Here is an 18,786-nt window from a genome sequence, read left to right as displayed (position 1 = left end):
CTTTCCCTTGAATATAATTTATTTATTCTGCCTAAAGAATTCTTTATCCTTTAAGTTTCAAGTTTTCCTAGAACATGGTATACACATTCAATCTGCCAATTCCATTGTGTCTTTTCAGAAGAATTCTCTTTGAATATATTTTCTGTTCCACTGTTGGGTCATCTTTGACTGTCTTCCCTTACCTATTGGCTTGTCTGTGTTTGAGATTACCTCAAATCTTTAATGACTGTAATTTAGTTTTCAGCAATGTCTATTCTGTTCCTTGCTTTTGTCTAATTTATTAGTTTCTATTTGATCTTCAATTTGCTTCCTTAGTTCTGCAATCCCCTTTTCCATCTCATTCTCTTGTTTTATCATCTTATTTCTCAGTATTATTTTACCAAATAATGTTATTAACTTGCTCCACAGCAGCACTGTCCAAAAGAACTTTCTGAGATGAAAAAAATGTTATATGTGTGCACTATCAATGTAGTATCCACTAGCTATGTGTGGCTATTAAGCACTTAAAAAGTGCCTAGTGTAGGGGCGCCTGGGTGGCTCAGTCGTTAAGCGTCTGCCTTCGGCTCAGGTCATGATCCCGGGGTCCTGGGATCGAGCCCCGCATCGGGCTCCCTGCTCCGCCCTCTCCCACTCCCCCTGCTTGTGTTCCCTCTCTCGCTGTGTCTCTCTCTGTCAAATAAATAAATTAAAAAAAAGTGCCTAGTGTAACTGAAGAACTAAATTTTCTTTTTTAATTTAAATATAGTCTTTTTTAAAAAAAGATTTATTTATTTGAGAGAGAGAGGGAGGGAGAGCACATGAGCAGGTGAGGGAGGGGGCAGAGGAGAGAGAGAAGCAGACTCCCCACTGCACAGGAAGCCCGATGCAGGGCTCGATTCCAGGACCCCGAGATCATGACCTAAGCCCAAGGCAGATGCCCAACTGACTGAGCCACCCAGGTGCCCCATAAATGTAAACAGTCTCTTAGAACCAGTAGCTACTATACTGAACAATAGAGTTCTACAGTCTGGAACTGAAAAGAATTTCCTTTCTTTCCTTGGGTTATGTTTCTCTTCTAGGTCTGTCTTTGCATGCTAGGTTCTTCTGTTGTTTTCGCAATAGTGTTTGTCTAGTTGCCAAGTCATTTCTTTTCCTTTCCATCATGCTTGAATTGCTCTGTCCATGTTAGATGCTCTGATATAATATGTTGACTCTTTCTCCCAGTATCTGACATCAGTTCATTTTTTCCTCAGAAAAAGACAGGCTTTCCTGTAACCAAGAGGAAAGATAGGGGTAGGGAGCAGGAGGAGGGAGGTAGATAGGTGGTTTCAGCTGAAACAGTATGCTGTATTTGTTGGAATTCCTAGACTGGGAGATTCTATTCATTATTTTATATCAGGATTTATACCACCTACTTGGCAGGTTTCTGGGGAAGGACGTGGCTTATACCACTCCCACAGACCAAGAAAATTTCCTTTGTAGAGAATGAGTCCTACTGTTCACTTTCCCCACTTCCCCTGTTTCCCCGCTTTCCCTATTCCTCACTCAAAAGAGGAAAAAATCTAAATATCTACTCAATGTACTTCTCTCTAGTTTTGAGAATATAGGTGAAAATCCTCAGGGTTTGGTCAATTCACCAATATGGATTTTGGTTGTAGGGCAAGGTAGAAGCTAAACTATGCTGTGGCCCCCACCCCCCAGCTGAGCTAAAGAAGTACACTGCATTAAGTTATACTTCTTCCTTACTGCTGTAAGTTTCTTTTTTTTTTTTTTACTTACTGATTTGACTGCTTTTTACTCATTCTATGCAAAATTCCAATTGCCCATTTTAATCTGAATATACCAGGTTAACAGAGCTTCTAGGGGCACCTAGTTCAGTTGGTGGTGCATGCAACTCACAGTCTCAGGGTTATGAATTCGAGCCCCACATTAGATATTATTTTTAAGTAAAAAATAAAATCTTAAAAAAAAAAGTACTTCTTACTACTTTAAACCTAATTGAATACAAGACTAGTTTGTTTTGAGCCTAGAAATGACTATCTGTGCACAGTGGATTAGAATAAGAAAACTGGAAATACAAGTACCATTTAAAACCAGTATGGTAATTCTAAAAGAGGAGATGGGGCCCTGGCCCAGCATAATCCCTCTTGTTCATTCCTTTGCGGTCTATACTCCAGCCATATGAACATTCTTCCAGGTCCTTAAATGTATCAGGTAGGTTTTCCCCTGCCTAAGGTCTTTGACATACTCTTCCCCTCGCCTGAAATACCCTTTCCCCTTTCTTTACTTGGTAAGAAAGGGGAAAGGAGGCTTGCCCTAATCCCCCAAATTAGGCTAGCCCCCTGTAGTGTGTTTTCATTTACACTACTTTTCCTTCAGGCCATTAATCACAGTATATAATTCACTCCACTTACCAAATATGTAATTATATATTTGGCCATTATTTCATTAATGCTGCTTTGGCCACTAAATTCTAAAATCTAAGAGGGCAGAGACAGTCTTTGCTCACAAATGTCTAATGGCTGGGAAATCATTAGAATATTACTTAGCACAAAATACTCAATAAATGTGGAATGAATGAAGGAATGAATGGGTAATTGGGTGACTTAATAAAGGATAACTCAACTTTTGATTCCAGGTGACACTAGCAATCTGACAGAAAGTTAAGAGGAAAAACTGAGGGAGTGTCAAGGCAATTCAATGCAGGAAAGGATAGTCTTCTCAACAAATGACAACTGGATATTCATATACAAAAAAATAAACTTGGGCCCTTACCTCACATCATATTTAAAAATTACTCAAGATGAATCAGCAAACTAAATGTGAAAGGAAAAACTATAAAATTTTTAGAACAAAAAACCAGGAAAAGCTCTTTAAAGCTTGGGGCTGGGGCGCCTGGGTGGCTCAGTCAGTTAAGCTACTGCCTTCAGCTCGGGTCATGATCTCACGGTCCTGGGATCGAGCCCCTCATCAGGCTCCCTGCTCGGCGGGGAGCCTGCTTCTCCCTCTCCCTCTGCTGCTCCCCCTACTTGTGCTCTCTTGCTCTCTCTCTGTCAAATAAATAAAAATAAAATCTTAAAAAAAAAAAAAAGTTTGGGGCTAGACAAAAATTTTTAAGATATAACACCAAAAGCACAGTCCATTAAAAAAATTTTGACAAATTGGACATCATCAAAATTCATAACTTTTGCACTTCAAAAAACAGCATTAAGGAAAAAAAAGACAGCATTAAGAAAATGAAAAAATGTCAAAGACTACAAGAAATATTTGCAAAACACATCTAATAAAGAATTTGTATCTAGAATTTACAAACTCTTCTAATTCAATAAGACAAACCTAATAAAAAAAATTTAAAAATTAAAAAAAAAAGCCATTTCACCAAAGATATCCAAATGGCATAAAAGATGCTAAACATCATTAGTCATTAGGGAAATGCAAATCAAACCCACAATGAGATACCACTTCACATCCACCAGAAAGGCTATAATCAAAAAGACAGACAATAATAAACACTGGTGAGCATGTGGAAAAATTAGAACCCTCATATGTTGCTGGTGGGAATATTAAATGAGGCAATCACTTTGGAATGCAGTTTGGCAGTTCCTCAAAATGTTAACAAATTACCATAAGACCCAGCAATTCTACCCCGTACCTACCCAAGAGGAATAACACATTTCCAAAAAAAATGTGTACACAAATGTTTATAGTAGCATTATTCAGAATGGCCAAAAAGTGGAAACAATCCAAATATCTATCAAGTGATAAAATGGATCAACAAAATCTGGTATAGTTAAACAGTGGAACACTGTTCAACAATTTAAGAAGAATGAAATACTGATATATACTAAAACATAAATGAACCTTGAAAACATAACTCTAAGAGAAAGAAGTTAACATAAAAGACCACATTCTGTATGATTCTATTTATATGACATGTCCAAAAAGGGCAAATTTATGGAGATCTGCCTGGGAATAAGAGTAATTAATTGGGGGATTAAATCTAAGTAGCCAAGAGGAACCTTTTAGGAATGATGAAAATGTTCTAAAACTGGAGTATGAAGATAGTTCTACAACTCAGTAAAGCTATTAAAAATCATTGAATTGTACATTTAAAACATGAATTTTATAATATATAAATTATGTTTTGATCAAGTTAATTTTGTTTTAAACTAGGGGAGCTGGGGGATGCACACAGGAGAGCAGCAGTATTGAGTTTTAGACCTGCTCAAGCTGTTAACATGATGGCGAAGTGTCTGGGACAATCAGAAGCTTGACAGAAATACTATAGAGACCTAGTAATACAGATTTTGGAGTCACCAGGAAAGACATGACAAAGGGACTTTTATACATGTCTTCAACTCTGTACAAATCAATCTACCCTGAAAAGATTTTCACTTGACTATGGTAATTTTCTATTTTTCCTTTTCAAAGTTCTTCAACCAATGATCTTTATCCATTGCTTTCATTTCTTCCACTACCCCATTCTTTTTTATTCACTCAAAGTCTGTGTTCCTTCCTTACCTCATTGTTGAAGCTATTCTCTCAACTAATGATACCCCATTTTCAAAACCAATGGCCTTTACTCCCATTCTTTTTAACTTACTTGCAAGAAGCCTTGTCCAACTCTGACCCATGAAACTCATCTCTTAGCTTTTATTACCTTATACTATTTTTAGACCTCTTCCCACTTCTCTACTTGTTTTATTTACCAAATACTTTTACCTCCCACCCTCACTCACACTTTATCAAAATAAGGAAGAACTTATGCTCCAAAAACAAACGAGAATTTGGTATTTATCTCTCTCTTCTTCTCACAAAATCTGTTTATTAACCCCAACCAGCTTCAAGTTACCATAGTGTCTTCATCTCCATTTATTGTCCTTATGGTATTTTTCAGGCCTTTGTTCTACTTTGCCAATAAGAAAATAAATTCAGAGAATATTAACTTGGCTTTTCCAATTTTGTGACCACCAAAAGCAATCCATGCAGAATTATATGTACAATGAAGGGAATTCAGTATCTGTTTGTAACTCATTAAAAAACAAATGGGATTATCCTAAGCAGATCCCTAGGAAGATATTTTTCCCAGTCCGAAAACTTTATTTTAAACATAATTAGAGGGTGCCTGGGTGGCTCAGTCAGTTAAGCATCTGCCTTCAGCTCAGATCATGATCCCAGGTTCCTGGAATCAAGTCTAGAATCCAGCTCCCTGCACAGCAGGGAGTCTGCTTCTCCCTCTGCCCCTCCCCTCTACCCCCCTGCCCATGCTCCTGCACGCTCACACTCTCTCAAAAAATAAATAAATGAAAATCTTAAAATAAATATAAACATAATTAGAAAACTAAGAACTCTGTGTGATCTTTTCATATATACATTTAAAGGTATAACAGTTTCCTGGCAATTAACTTATGCTCAGATGACTAATAATATTCAAATTAAAAATGTTAAAGTTCTAGAAAGCCAACTAAAATTTCTCAATTTTAAAATTTGGTATCACAAAGCACAAAACTATAAATCTCAAGTAACATCTACAAACACGCAGCTCTAGGCTATTCTCCTATAGACTGTTTCAGTCAAATTTTATTATCTTCAAAAAATTAATAATAACTTACCAAATCCCAAAGTCCAACTTGCCCAGATTTGGCCCCAGCTGCCACCAAAGTTCTAATTTCTGATGGGTGGAGAGCCACAGAAAATATTGCGCCTTTGGTAACTTTATGAACAGTATCTTCATTAATGACCATGCCACTTAAATTGGCTTTATAGCTGAGGAATAAAAGTTAAATTTCAGAAGTAAAACCAATCAGGAGTCAAAATAACTAAAAGATGACTCAAAAAAGAAAAGAGACACAATTAGTAAATAGTCAACCTCCTAATAACCAAGGAAATCAAATTAAATAATGGGATACTATTTTTCACTTATAAAAGGTAGCAGGATGCAGTTAAACATATACATTCATTAACAGTCCTAGTGGCAGAGTAAATTCATACAAGATTTTCAGAAGAAAAAAAGATTTTAGAAAACAATTCAGCAATGTATACTAAAAGCCATAAAAATGTCCATGATATTTGACTCATTAATCTCACTTCTGGAATCTATCCTAAAGAATTAACCCACAGGGCGCCTGGGTGGCTCAGTTGGTTGAGCGACTGCCTTCGGCTCAGGTCATGATCCTGGAGTCCCAGGATCGAGTCCCGCATCGGGCTCCCTGCTCAGCGGGGAGTCCGCCTCTCCCTCTGACCCTCCCCCCTCTTGTGCTCTCTTTCATTCTCTCTCTCAAATAAATAAATAAAATCTTTAAAAAAAAAAAAAAGAATTAACCCACAATCACACATATACACTTAAACATATGCACACATATAACTAAATATGCAACTAACCACACAAAACTAAATTGAAAATAATTCCAAATACCAACAGAGTCAGAAAAGATTAAGTAAATGAAATAGTATACAATTATTCAATAAATGTAAAGACTCTAGTAACATGAGATTAATATTTTGTAACTATATTAATGAAAAGCATAATGCAAATTTGTATATACATTAGAACATAATAAACTAAAAATGTACATGGATTCATTCACTTATTAAATAATGAGTAAATATATATTATGCACCAGGCATCGTTTTGGTTATTGAGACAAAATCCCTGCCCTTAAGAAATTCATAGTGGTACTACATATGGCAATACTTGAAAGGAAACATACAAAAACAACAGTTGCTAGGGTGGAAATATTATGGGTTATCATTTCACCTCATTTGCAAAATTTCTTGTAATGGTATATAGTCTTTATAATTTAAAGACTGTAGAAAATATAAAACAAAGGCAAGGGATTTTAACTCACCTTTTAATATTAGCTAACTCCTTCTCAGTATTCTTACTACTTGTCTGAAACAATGAAAAAGACCAAGGTACTAAGTTAATATATGTACTGAAATTTCCTTAACAGATAATTCTAAAAGCTGTAAGCCCTTGCATGTGATACCTTGCTCACATTTGCCCAAGTCTGTAGAAATCTTTTAAATAGTTCACTGTCATCATCTCGATTTTCAGGAGTCATTTCTAAAGGCCCAGGAGGTAACAAAGGCTGTTATAAAAAATAAGAAAATAAAGAATGAGAAATAAAACAGGCTGATTGTTGCTCTGCCCTAGAATGTAAGTTTTTCACTACTTTACTTTCAATACCAACAACATAGGTGACACATTAGTATTCAAAAACAGTTGTTCAATGAATGATTGCCAGGTGTACCCTGTAAACTAATATATGTATTACCCCATTTAATCCTCATAATAATCCAGTGAATGAGAAATCACATTTTATAAAGATAGTAATGAAACTTAGAGAAGTTACCTTGTCCAAAGTTACACTGCCCAGAACAGGAGTTGCTGGGAATGGATTCAGATCAGTTCAATTTCATTACTCAGAGTAAAGTTATTATTCTATGCCAGTGTTTTTTTTAAATCATAGGTTGTAACCCATGGATCATGAAATCATTTCAATATATTACAACCAGCAATTTTTTTTTTTTTTAAGATTTTTTTATTTATTTATTTGACAGAGAGAGACATAGCGAGAGTAGGAACACAAGCAGGGGGAGTGGGAGAGGGAGAAGCAGGCTTCCCACGGAGCAGGGAGCCCGATGTGGGACTCGATCCCAGGACCCTGGGATCATGACCTGAGCTGAAGGCAGACGCTTAACGACTGAGCCACCCAGGAGCCCTACAACCAGCAATGTTTTAATGAACAACGAAAGAACAGAAAATACAAAAAGTACATCACATGCAGTAAGTGTTAAGTATCATTTCACAAGTGTTGCTTCAGTTGTATGGCATTAATGAGTTCAGTGTAAATACATTTACCATGGGTGGAGGCTTCAGAAAAATTGGAAAGCTACTCTTCCCAAGCACTGTAATTTTCAATTAGCTCCCAAAGCACCAGTCTAATTAGTACTATCTTCTAATTCATAATTAAGCACTTAGATATAAAGTATTAAAAATAGTGGGTGCACTTGAATAAAAAATATCATTATAATATTATTTAGACAATAAACTTGGTAAATAAAACCCTTTCTATTCACTGATAGTACAAAATTATACTACAGCAAGAGGCTATCACTATTATCCCATATTATGCATTATTAACAACATTAATACTACCATTTATTGCTTACTTCCTAAGTCCTTAACACAGTATAAAGAACTTTATAGATACTATTTCACTTAACTCCCACAACACCTCCTTAAAATTTCTATACTGTTGCCACTTTAAATATGGGGATACTGGGGCTCAGAAAGGTTAAGTAATTTACACCTAATTCCATAGCAGGTAAGCCTGCAGAAATACAGAATCCAAACTAGTCTTTATGATTTTGAAATCTTACTCATTAAATAAGAAACAGTCCAGTATTAAATTAATGAAGTACAAATTAAACATAATTTAATGACCTTTTAATCTAGTTTCAAACATTTCAAACATTTCAGTATTTTATTAAGTAATATATTGTTTTTGCACTTTCTTACATTTTCATCTGCTATTAATGTCGGCTGAGTTGGGGTTGCTGGTAATGACACTCCTGAAGGATCTACTTTTAGTAATCTCATTGACCTTCTACATCCAGTCCCATTTTCTCTCTTCTTAGGCTTTTTTCTAAAGGAGTGGGAGAAAAAACCTCAAGTTATAAAACAGTTACATGTATTTATTAATATTAAGGAGATAACTTCCAGGAATGTATCTCATAAATAAACTCACACATTACAAAGATGTATGTACATGACTACACTGATTTTAATTGAACATTTGTGTTTCCATGCTTTTTAATAAAATCATAAATGTTCATCACGGGGAGGTGAAAGGTGTTAAAATAAATCATGGCATACATCTCTAAAAGAATAATATGCAACCACAGGAAGAATGAAATAGATCTTTGCATACTGATATGACATGAACTCTAAGATATAAGAAGCAAAAACAAGGTCCAGTACATGTTGAATATACTTCCATTTGTTTTTTTAGAAAAAGGTTATGTACACACATACATTTGTACATGCTAAGATTACCTATGGAAGAATATACATGAAACTATTAACAGTGGTTTCTTCCAGGGAGAAGGCCTGGAGAACTAAGATCTAAAATGGAAAAGATATTTAAATGTTTCATTGCATTTCCTTCCATATACTCTACTTTTTTAAATCATATACATATCCCACTTTTTTATGCACTGTTTTTTCATTTTAAAAAAGTAGTTCAGAACTTCCAATTTCCAGTTCTACAAATAAGGAACTTGAGGGCGTCTGGGTGGCTCAGTTGGTTAAGCGACTGCCTTCGGCTCAGGTCATGATCCTGGAGTCCCGGGATCGAGTCCCGCATCGGGCTCCTTGCTCAGCAGGGAATCTGCTTCTCCCTCTGACCCTCCCCCCTCTCATGCTCTCTCTCTCTATCTCATTCTCTCTCAAATAAAATCTTTAAAAAAAAAAAAAAAAAAACAAATAAGGAACTTGAAATTCACCACTCTGTCTTTTCAAGTAAAAAGATGAACAGATTAAAAACTCAATAACTCTTCTAGGATTCTTAAGAGAGGCAAGGACACAATGCAAAATGCTGGCCTCAAAACTGGAGAGACAGACAAATATAAGGAGTTGTGGCTTACTGGAACAGAAAGTCAAGAACAAAAACCACAAGGGGAACCAATGCCAAGGTAGGAAAACCTGAACTGTAACTGACCAGTTGCTGGAGGCTCAGCATGGACAAGTTAAAAACTCCAGAGTGGTCCACACAAAAACCTGCACATGGGTGTTTATAATAACTTTGTTCATAACTATCAAAACTGGGAAGCAGCCAAGATGTCCTCCACTAACTGAACAGATAAATAAACTACAGTACATCCAAACAATGGAATATTATTCAGCACTAAAAAGAAACGGGCTATCAAACCATAAAAAGACATGGAGGAACCTTAAATACCTATTACTAAGAGAAAGAAGTAAATCTGAAAAGGCTATATACTGTATGATCCCAAATACGTGACCTTCTATTAAAGGCAAAACTATGGAGACAATAAAAAGATAATTGCTACAGTCGAGGGTGGTAAGGTCATGAACAGAGAGAACACAGGATTTTTAGGGTGGTAAAAATGCTTTATATATTATAATGATGGATATATGTCATTATACATTTGTACAAACCCATACAACGTACAACACCAAGAGTGAACTCTAAGGCAAACTATGGACTTTGGGTGATTATGATATATCAGTGTAGATTCATCCTTGGTAATAAATGTACCACTCTGCTGAGTGATGTTGATAATGGGGAAGGTTATGCATGTGGGGCAGAGGAATATACAGGAAATCTCTGTACCCTCCTCTCAATTTTGTTGTGTAACTGAAACTGCTGTAAAAAAAAAAGTCTTTAAAAAAAAAAATAAACCCTCAAGGGGGACTCACCCCTAGTATTTTGTGAGATTATACATCCAGGAGCTCAACTAGGTCCTCCGTAAATATCACAGAAAAATCCCCTCATGCTTCCCACAGTGGGAGGTGAAAAAGAACCATTTTGAAATACACCAGAGCACTTTGTTCTTCTTAACAAGGCATGCCCTCAGGAGAACTAGTTAACCAGAGCCTAACCTGCTAGGGTATTATCACAGTTTAACCTGAAAGAAAGGAAATACCCAACTCCAGCCCACTCTTACTGTCCTCTCCCACCTAACAGGGGAGGAAAGAAACTAAAACACTCCTTAAGCTCACAGTCCAGAGACAAAGGCTCCCTAAAAAACTGAGACCTAATCATAGGACTATAGAACAGCTTTCTCTCCCCTTTGACACATTACTAAAGGCCTATTTACAACAGTTCCTTTTTCCTAGTACATCATGTCCAGCTATCAAGAAAAAATTACAAGGCACAATTAAAGACAAACAACACAATTTAAAGAGACATAGAAAGCTTCAGAACCAGACACGGCAGGGATGTTGGAATTATCAGAACAGAAATATGAACTTTTTTTTTTAAGATTTTATTTATTTGAGAGAGAGAGAGAGCGTGAGCAGAGGGAGGGGCAGAGGGAGAGGGACAATCAGACTCCCTGCTGAGTGCAGAGCCTGACACGGGGCTCAATTCCAAGACCCTGAGATCATGCTGGAGCCAAAGTCAGACGCTTAACCGAATGAGTCACCCAGGCGCCCCAGTCAGAACAGGAATTTAAAACAACTATGATTAATATGCTAAGGTCTCTAATGGATAAAATAAACACCATTGAAGAACAGATAGGCAATTTAAGAAGAGAGATGGAAATCCTAAGAAAGAACCAAAAAGAAATGCTAGAGATCAAAAACACTAAGAAATGAAGAATGCCTTTTTTTTTTTTAAGATTTTTATTTATTTGACAGAGACACAGCGAGAGAGGGAACACAAGCAGAGGGAGTGGGAGAGGGAGAAGCAGGCTTCCCGCTGAGCAGGGAGCCTGATTGGGGCTCTATCCCAGGACCGTGGGATCATGACCTGAGCCTAAGCGCTTAACGACTGAGACACCCAGCGCCCCTGAAGAATGCCTTTGATGAGCTTAAGAGTGGATAAGACATGGCTGAGGAAAGAATCCCTGAGCTTAAGGATACCTCAATAGGAACCTCCAAAACTGAAAAGGAGAAAAAAGACTGAAAAAACAAAAAACAAACAAAACAAAACAGAAAAACAGAGGGGCGCCTGGGTGGCTCAGTTGTTAAGCGTTTGCCTTCAGCTCAGGTCATGATCCTAGAGTCCTGGGATGGAGCCCCACGTCGGGCTCCCTGCTCAGCGGGGAGCCTGCTTCTCCCTCTCCCTCTGCCACTGCCCCTGCTTGTGCTCTCTTGCTCTCTGTTAAATAAATACATAAAATTTAAAAAAAAAAAAGAACAGAATATCCAAGAGTTGTGGGATAACTACAAAAGGTATAACATATACCTAATGGGAATTCAAGAAGGATAAGGAAAAAGAAAAACAGAAGATATATTTGAAACAATAGTAACCAAGAATTTCCCCCAAATTAATGTCAATCCCTTCTTTGGCATTATGTGTCTTTATATTTAAAGTAGATTTCTTATAGACAACATATGTTTGGGTGTTATACTTGATCCACTCTGACAATCTCTTTTAATGGGTGCATTTAGACCACTGATGTTCATAATGAGTACTGATATATTTGGATTAATATCTACCATATTTGCATGGTAAAAACTACACCTAGATAAATAACTAGACCTACAAAAACTACAAAAAAAAAAAAAAAAAAAAAAAAAGCTACACCTAGGCAATTCATTTCCAAACTAGAGAAAATCAAAGAGAAAGAAAAAATCCTGAAAGAAGCCAGGAGGAATAAAGCACCTTATCTACAGGCAAACAAAGATAAGAACTACATCCATCTTCTCATAACTATGCAATCAACAGAGTAGAGTAAAATATTTAAAGTGTTGAAAGGGCACCTGGCTAGCTCAGTCAGTAGATATGCAACTCTTGATCTTGGAGTCATGAGTTCAAGCCCCACATTGGACATAAAGCTTACTTAAAAAAAAAAAAATTAAGAGAATTTGTTGCCATTAGATGTGCCTTACAAGAAATGTTAAAAGAAGTTCTTTAGAGAGAAGAAAAACATAGATCAGAAACTCAGATCCACAAAAAGAAAGGAAGAGCATCAAAGAAGGAATAAGGTAAAAAAAAAAAAAAAATTATTTTCTTCATTCTTAATAACAGCTATCTCAAAATAACAATAGCAACAACATATTTGGTTATGTACACTTATGTATATATCTTATGAATATGTGTATATATATATACATACACACCTATGCATATATATACTTAAGTATATTTATACATGTGAAATGAATGACAACAATGATACAAGGGACAAGAAAGAAGAACTAGGATTATTTTGTTATTATAAGGTACTCACACTATACCCCACTCACACCCTGTAGTTGTACACTGTTAAGTGAAAGTGGACTTGGGTTAGCTATATATGTATATTGTAACCTCTAGGGCAATCTCTAAAAAAAGAGCAGAAAAAAGTATAACGGATACCCTAAGAAAGAAAAGAAAATGACATCATATAAAATGCTCAATTAAAACCATAAAAGGAAGGGCGCCTGGGTGGCTCAGTCGTTAAGCATCTGCCTTCGGCTCAGGTCATGATCCCAGAGTCCTGGGATCGAGCTCCACATGGGGCTCCCTGCTCCACCAGAAGCCTGCTTCTCCCCCTCCCACTCTCCCTGCTTGTGTTCCCTCTCTCGCTATGTCTCTGTCAAATAAATAAATAAATACATCTTTTAAAAAATAATAAATATATAAAATAAAATAAAACCATAAAAGGCAGAAAAACAGTGGAGACAAAAATAGGAACAAAAAACAAGGGCAATAAGTAGAAAACATAAACAAACAAGGTAGATATAAATACAAATATATCAATACCCATATTAACAAATATGGTAGATATTAATCCAAATATATCAATACTCAATTTGAACATCAATGGTCTAAATGCACCCATTCAAAGAGATTGTCAGAGTGGATCAAATACAACACCCAAACATATGTTGTCTATAAGAAATCTACTTTAAATATAAAGACACACAGGGGCGCCTGGGTGGTTCAGTCATTAAGCGTCTGCCTTCGGCTCACTTCATGATCCCAGGGTCCTGGGGTTAATCCCCGCATCGGGCTCCCTGCTAGGCAGGAGGCCTGCTTCTCCCTCTCCCACTCCCCCTGCTTGTGTTCCCGCTCTCGCTGTCTCTCTCTGTCAAATAAATAAATAAAATCTTTAAAAAATATATATATATATAAAGACACATAAAGATTAAAAGTAAATGAATGGAGAAAAATACACCATGCTAACACAACTGGAAAGAAAGCAGGAGTGACTATATTAATTTCAGACAGAGCAGACTTCAAAGCAAAAAAAGTTACCAGGGATAAAGAAGGGCATTACATAATGATAAAGGGGCCAATTCTCCAAGATAACATAACATAATGCACCTAACAACAGATAATCAAACTATGTAAGGCAAAAACTAATAGAATTGAAAAAAAAAAAAATAGGTGCCTCTACTATCTTATTTGGAGACTTAAACACTCCCCTGTCAGAAATGGAGAGATCCAGCAGGCAGCAAATCAGCAAGGGCACAGTTCAACTTGACATACTATCCATAAACTAGATATAACCAACATCTATAGACCAGTTCATTCAAAAACAGAATACAAATCTTAAAATAAAGGGGGGGAGGGGCGCCTGGGTGGCTCAGTTGCCTTCAGCTCAGGTCATGGTCTCAGAGTCCTGGTATCAAGTTCCGCATCAGGCTCCCTGCTCCACGGGGAGCCTGCTTCTCCCTCTGCCTCTCTCTCTCTCTCTCTGTCTCTCATGAATCAATAAATAAAATCTTTTTAAAAAAATTTTTTTTCATCAAAAACAGAATACACATTTCCTCTCAAGCTCAGATGGAACATTCACCAAGGAAGACCACATTCTAGACCATAAAACACACCTTAAATTTAAAAGAAGAGAAATTTTAAAAAGAAGAAAATCATACGATGTTTGCTCTCAGAACACAACTGAATTAAACTAGAAGGCAATAAGAGAAAGATACCTGGAAAACCCAAACTACATACAGATTAAACAACAAATAACACATGGATTAGGGCAGCTGGGTGGCTATCAGTTAAGCGTCTGCCTTCAGCGCAGGTCACGATCCCAGGACCCTAGGATTGAGATCCTCATTGGGCTCCCCTGCTTGACGGGGAGCCTGCTTCTCCCTCTCCCTGCCGCTCCCCTGCTTGTGCTCGCTCTTTCTCTCTCTCTGTCAAATAAATAAAATCTTAAAAAAAAAAAAAAAAACTAATTCACGGTACTGATTATATGAAAGCATTTTGTATACATTTGCATTTTTATTCTTATTTTTTCATCCCTACTTAGGTTTCCCTGGTCAAGACAATCCCAAGCTCCGGTTTCTTCTCTGCAACTTCGGGGATCCTACCACTTTTCAGTCAGGTGCCTCATTATACTGACCCCAAGGCATCCTGAATGAGATAGGGATGATTCTAAGGACCATCCCTAAGGGAAATTGAATCCTCCCTAGTTCTGCTCAGGCTCATGTCCTCTCCAACACTCCAACCCTTCAAACAAGTTATTAAAACATCTTCTAGGTAATTAACTTGTCTTCTCACCTCCCCCCACCCCGAAAAATGTAGGCTCAGTCCCTGGTTATCCATTGGAACAATCCAATTCAATGAAATAACATACAAGGGAGCCTGGGTGGCTCAGTCAGTCAAGCATCTGCCTTCGGCTCAGGTCATGATCCCAGGGTCCTGGGATCAAGCCACACATTGGGCCCCCTGTTCAGTGGGGAGTCTGATTCTCCCTCTCCTCTACCCCTCTCCCCTGCTTGTGCTCTCTCTCTCTCTCAGGTAAATAAATAAAATCTTTAAAGAAAAAAAAAAGGAAGAAAACAATCTGCTAAATAACACATGGGTCAAAGAAGAAATCTCAAGAGGATATAAAAAATATTAACTAAATGAAAATGAAAACACAACCTAATAAAATTTGTGGGATGCAGGGAAAGCAGTGCTCATAGGGAAATTTATAACAGTGAATACATATATTAGGAAAGAAGGTCAAAAATCAATCACCTCCATTTCCAACTTAAGAAACTAGAAAAAGAAGAGCAAATTAATCCAAAGTAAGGAGAAGAAATAATAAAAGTTGAGCAAATCAATAAAATTAAAAACAGGAAATCACCAGAGGGAGGGGAAAAAAAAAATCAACAAAACCAAAAGCCAGTTCTTTCAAAAAACCAATACAATTTGGGGCGCCTGGATGGCTCAGTTAACTAAGTGTACAACTCTTGATTTCAGGTCAGGTCATGATCTCAGGGTTTTGAGATCAAGCCCCACATCGGGCTCCATGCTCAGTGGAATCTGCTTGAGATTCTCTCTCCCCTGGCCCTCCCCTTGTGCTTGGTCGGTCTCTCTCTCTCAAATAAATAAATAAGTAATTAAAAAAAAAAAAAAGACCAATAGGGGCACCTGAGTGGCTCAGCCAGTTAAATGTCTGCCTTTAGCCCAGGTCATGATCTCAGGGTCCTGAGACTGAGCCCCACAACGGGCTCTCTGCTCAGTGGCATGTCTGCTTCTCCCTCTCCCTCTGTGATCTCTCTCGCTCTCACTCTCTCTCACTCTCTCTCAAATAAATAAAATCTTAAAAAAATAAAAAATTAAATTAAATTTAAAAAGACCAATAAAATCAATAAGCCTCTAGGCAAGGCTAATAAAGAAAAAAAATTATCAATATCAGAAAGAGGGGTCTCACTATAGATCCTATGGACATTAAAAAGATAATAAAGGAATGATATGAAAAACTCCATGCCCACCTATTTGATAACCTAGATGAAATGGACAATTCTTGAAAAGACTCAGCTGCTAAACTCACAATCTGAATTAGAAATAGATAATCTGAGTAGGCCTACACCTATTAAAGGAATTATATCAATAATTAACAACCTTCCAAAACAAAACGCACCAGGCTGACATAGGTTCACTGGTGAATTTTACCAAACATATAAGAAATTGTACCAATTCTCTACAATCTCTTTTAGAGGACAGAAGCAGAGAGAATCCTACTATATCATTCTGTGAGGCCAGCATTACCCTAATACCAAAACCAAAAACATTACAAAACAGAAAACTACAGACCAATAATCTCTCATGAGCAGATGCAAAACCCTCAACAAAATATTAGTACATTGAACCCAACAAGGTATAAAAAGTATTACAAGCCACAAGCAAGTGGGATATATTCCAGGTATGCAAGACTAGTTCAACACTCAAAAATCACATAATGTAATCTATCAAAAATTGTTCAGTGGGGGAACACATCACATCAATAGGCTAAAAAAGCAAAATCATATGATCCTATCAACAAATGCAGAATATGCTTTTCACTAAATCCAACACCTATTCATGATAAAAAAAAATCTCAGTAAATTAGAGGGGAACTTTCTCAACTTGATAGAGAGTATCTACAGAAAACCTAGAGCTAATGTCATACTTAAATGGTGAGAAACACCAAACTTTCCCACCAAGATCAGGTACAGGCAAGGATGTCCTCACTCACCATTCCTTTTCAACATTATGCTGGAAGTTCTAGCTAATGCAGTAAGACAAGAAAAGAAAATAAATGGTACACAGATTTGGAAAAAAAAAAAAACTATGTTTAAGAAAAAAATAAAACTGTATTTGTTCAAAAGTTTCCAGGTTGGGGACGCCTAGGTGGCTCAGTTAAGCAGCCGGCTCTTGATTTTGGCTCAGGTCATAATCTTAGGATCATGATATCAAGCCCAAGTCGGTCTCTGCACTAGGCATGAAGCCTACTTAAGATTCTCTCTCCCCCCACTCACATGCACGCTCTCTCAAAAAATAAATAAATAAATATTTTTTTAAAATAAAAATAAAAAATAAAAGAGTGTCCAGGTTGGTGAACACATGGATGTGCTGGGAGAGGACACACTCTGAGAGGGCACTGAAGCTCTGAACCATTTCCCCATGCCTTGCCCTATGCATCTCTTCCTTTAGCTGTTTTAAGTTACATCCTTTTATAATAAACCAGTAATCTATTAAATAAAAAAAAAAGCTGCATTTGCTCATAGATGACATGATAGTCTATGTAGAGAATTCTAAAAAATGAACAAAGGAACTCCTGGAACTAATAAGCAATTATACCAAGGTTGTAGGATACAAGGTTAATATATAAAAGTCAATTGCTTTCCTATATGCCAGCAATAAACAAGTGAAATTTGTTGAAGTTAAAAATATAATATCATTTACATTAGCACCCACACAATGAAATACTTAGGTTCAAGCCTTACAAAATATTTTCAAGATCTATACGAAGTACACTACAAAACTCCAATGAACAAAATCAAAGAACTAAATAAATGGACAGATATTCCATGTTTACAGATAGTCAAGATGTCAGTTCTTTCCACCTTGATCTATAAATTCAATGTACTCTCAATCAAAACCCTAGCAAGTTATTTTGTGGATACTGACAAAATGATTCTACAGTTTACAGAGAGAGGCAAAAAACACAGAATTACCAACACAATATTGAAGAAGAATGATGAAGTTGGAGGACTGATTACCCAATGTAAGACTTACTTTAAAGCTGTAATTGTTTTTAAAGAAATTGAAGCAGTAATCAAAAATCTCCCAACAAACAAAAGCCCAGGGCCAGATGGCTTCCCAGGGGAATTCTAACAAACATTTAAAGAAGAATTAATACCTATTCTTCTGAAACTGTTCCAAAAAATAGAAATGGAAGGAAAACTTCCAAACTCGTTTTATGAGGCCACCATTATCTTGATCCCAAAACCAAACAAAGACCCTATCAAAAAGGAGAATTACAAACCAATATCCTTGATGAACATGGATGTAAAAATTCTCACAAAATACTAGCCAACAGGATCCAACAGTACATTAAAAGGATTATTCACCACGACCAAGTGGGATTTATCCCTGGGCTGCAAGGTTGGTTCAACATCCGCTAATCAATCAATGTGATACAATACATTAACAAAAGAAAGAACAAGAATCATATGATCCTCTCAATAGATGCAGAAAAAGCATTTGACAAAGTACAGCATCCTTTCTTGATCAAAACTCTTCAGAGTATAGGGATAGAGGGTACATACCTCAATATCATAAAAGCCACCTATGAAAAACCCACAGCAAATATCATTCTCAATGGGGAAAAACTAAGAGCTTTCCCCCTAAGGTCAGGAACGCG

The 18,786-nt window shown here is 36.8% G+C and overlaps 1 protein-coding gene across 5 annotated transcripts in view; it reads right to left on the bottom strand.

Annotated features, from left to right (window-relative positions):
* WDR76 (WD repeat domain 76) overlaps positions 1 to 18,786 on the bottom strand; it is a 54,935-nt gene that overhangs the window by 21,416 nt on the left and 14,733 nt on the right. For 4 of the 5 annotated variants that reach the window (XM_081829522.1, XM_081829525.1, XM_081829526.1 and 1 more), the window contains exons 6-9: positions 8,504 to 8,630; positions 6,969 to 7,070; positions 6,828 to 6,871; positions 5,592 to 5,745 (exon numbers count right to left, since the gene is read on the bottom strand). In XM_081829522.1, coding sequence (XP_081685648.1) covers positions 5,592 to 5,745; positions 6,828 to 6,871; positions 6,969 to 7,070; positions 8,504 to 8,630 — 427 coding nt within the window. The remainder of the gene's footprint in view (positions 1 to 5,591; positions 5,746 to 6,827; positions 6,872 to 6,968; positions 7,071 to 8,503; positions 8,631 to 18,786) is intronic. The other variant, XM_081829524.1, reaches the window with a different exon arrangement.

Source organism: Leptonychotes weddellii, chromosome 9 (assembly GCF_054177405.1).
Source record: "Leptonychotes weddellii isolate Sample4059 chromosome 9, ASM5417740v2, whole genome shotgun sequence".
Taxonomy (NCBI): Eukaryota; Metazoa; Chordata; class Mammalia; order Carnivora; family Phocidae; genus Leptonychotes; species Leptonychotes weddellii.
Note: the sequence above shows the minus strand (reverse complement) of the source record. Positions and strands in the feature narration are given on the sequence as shown.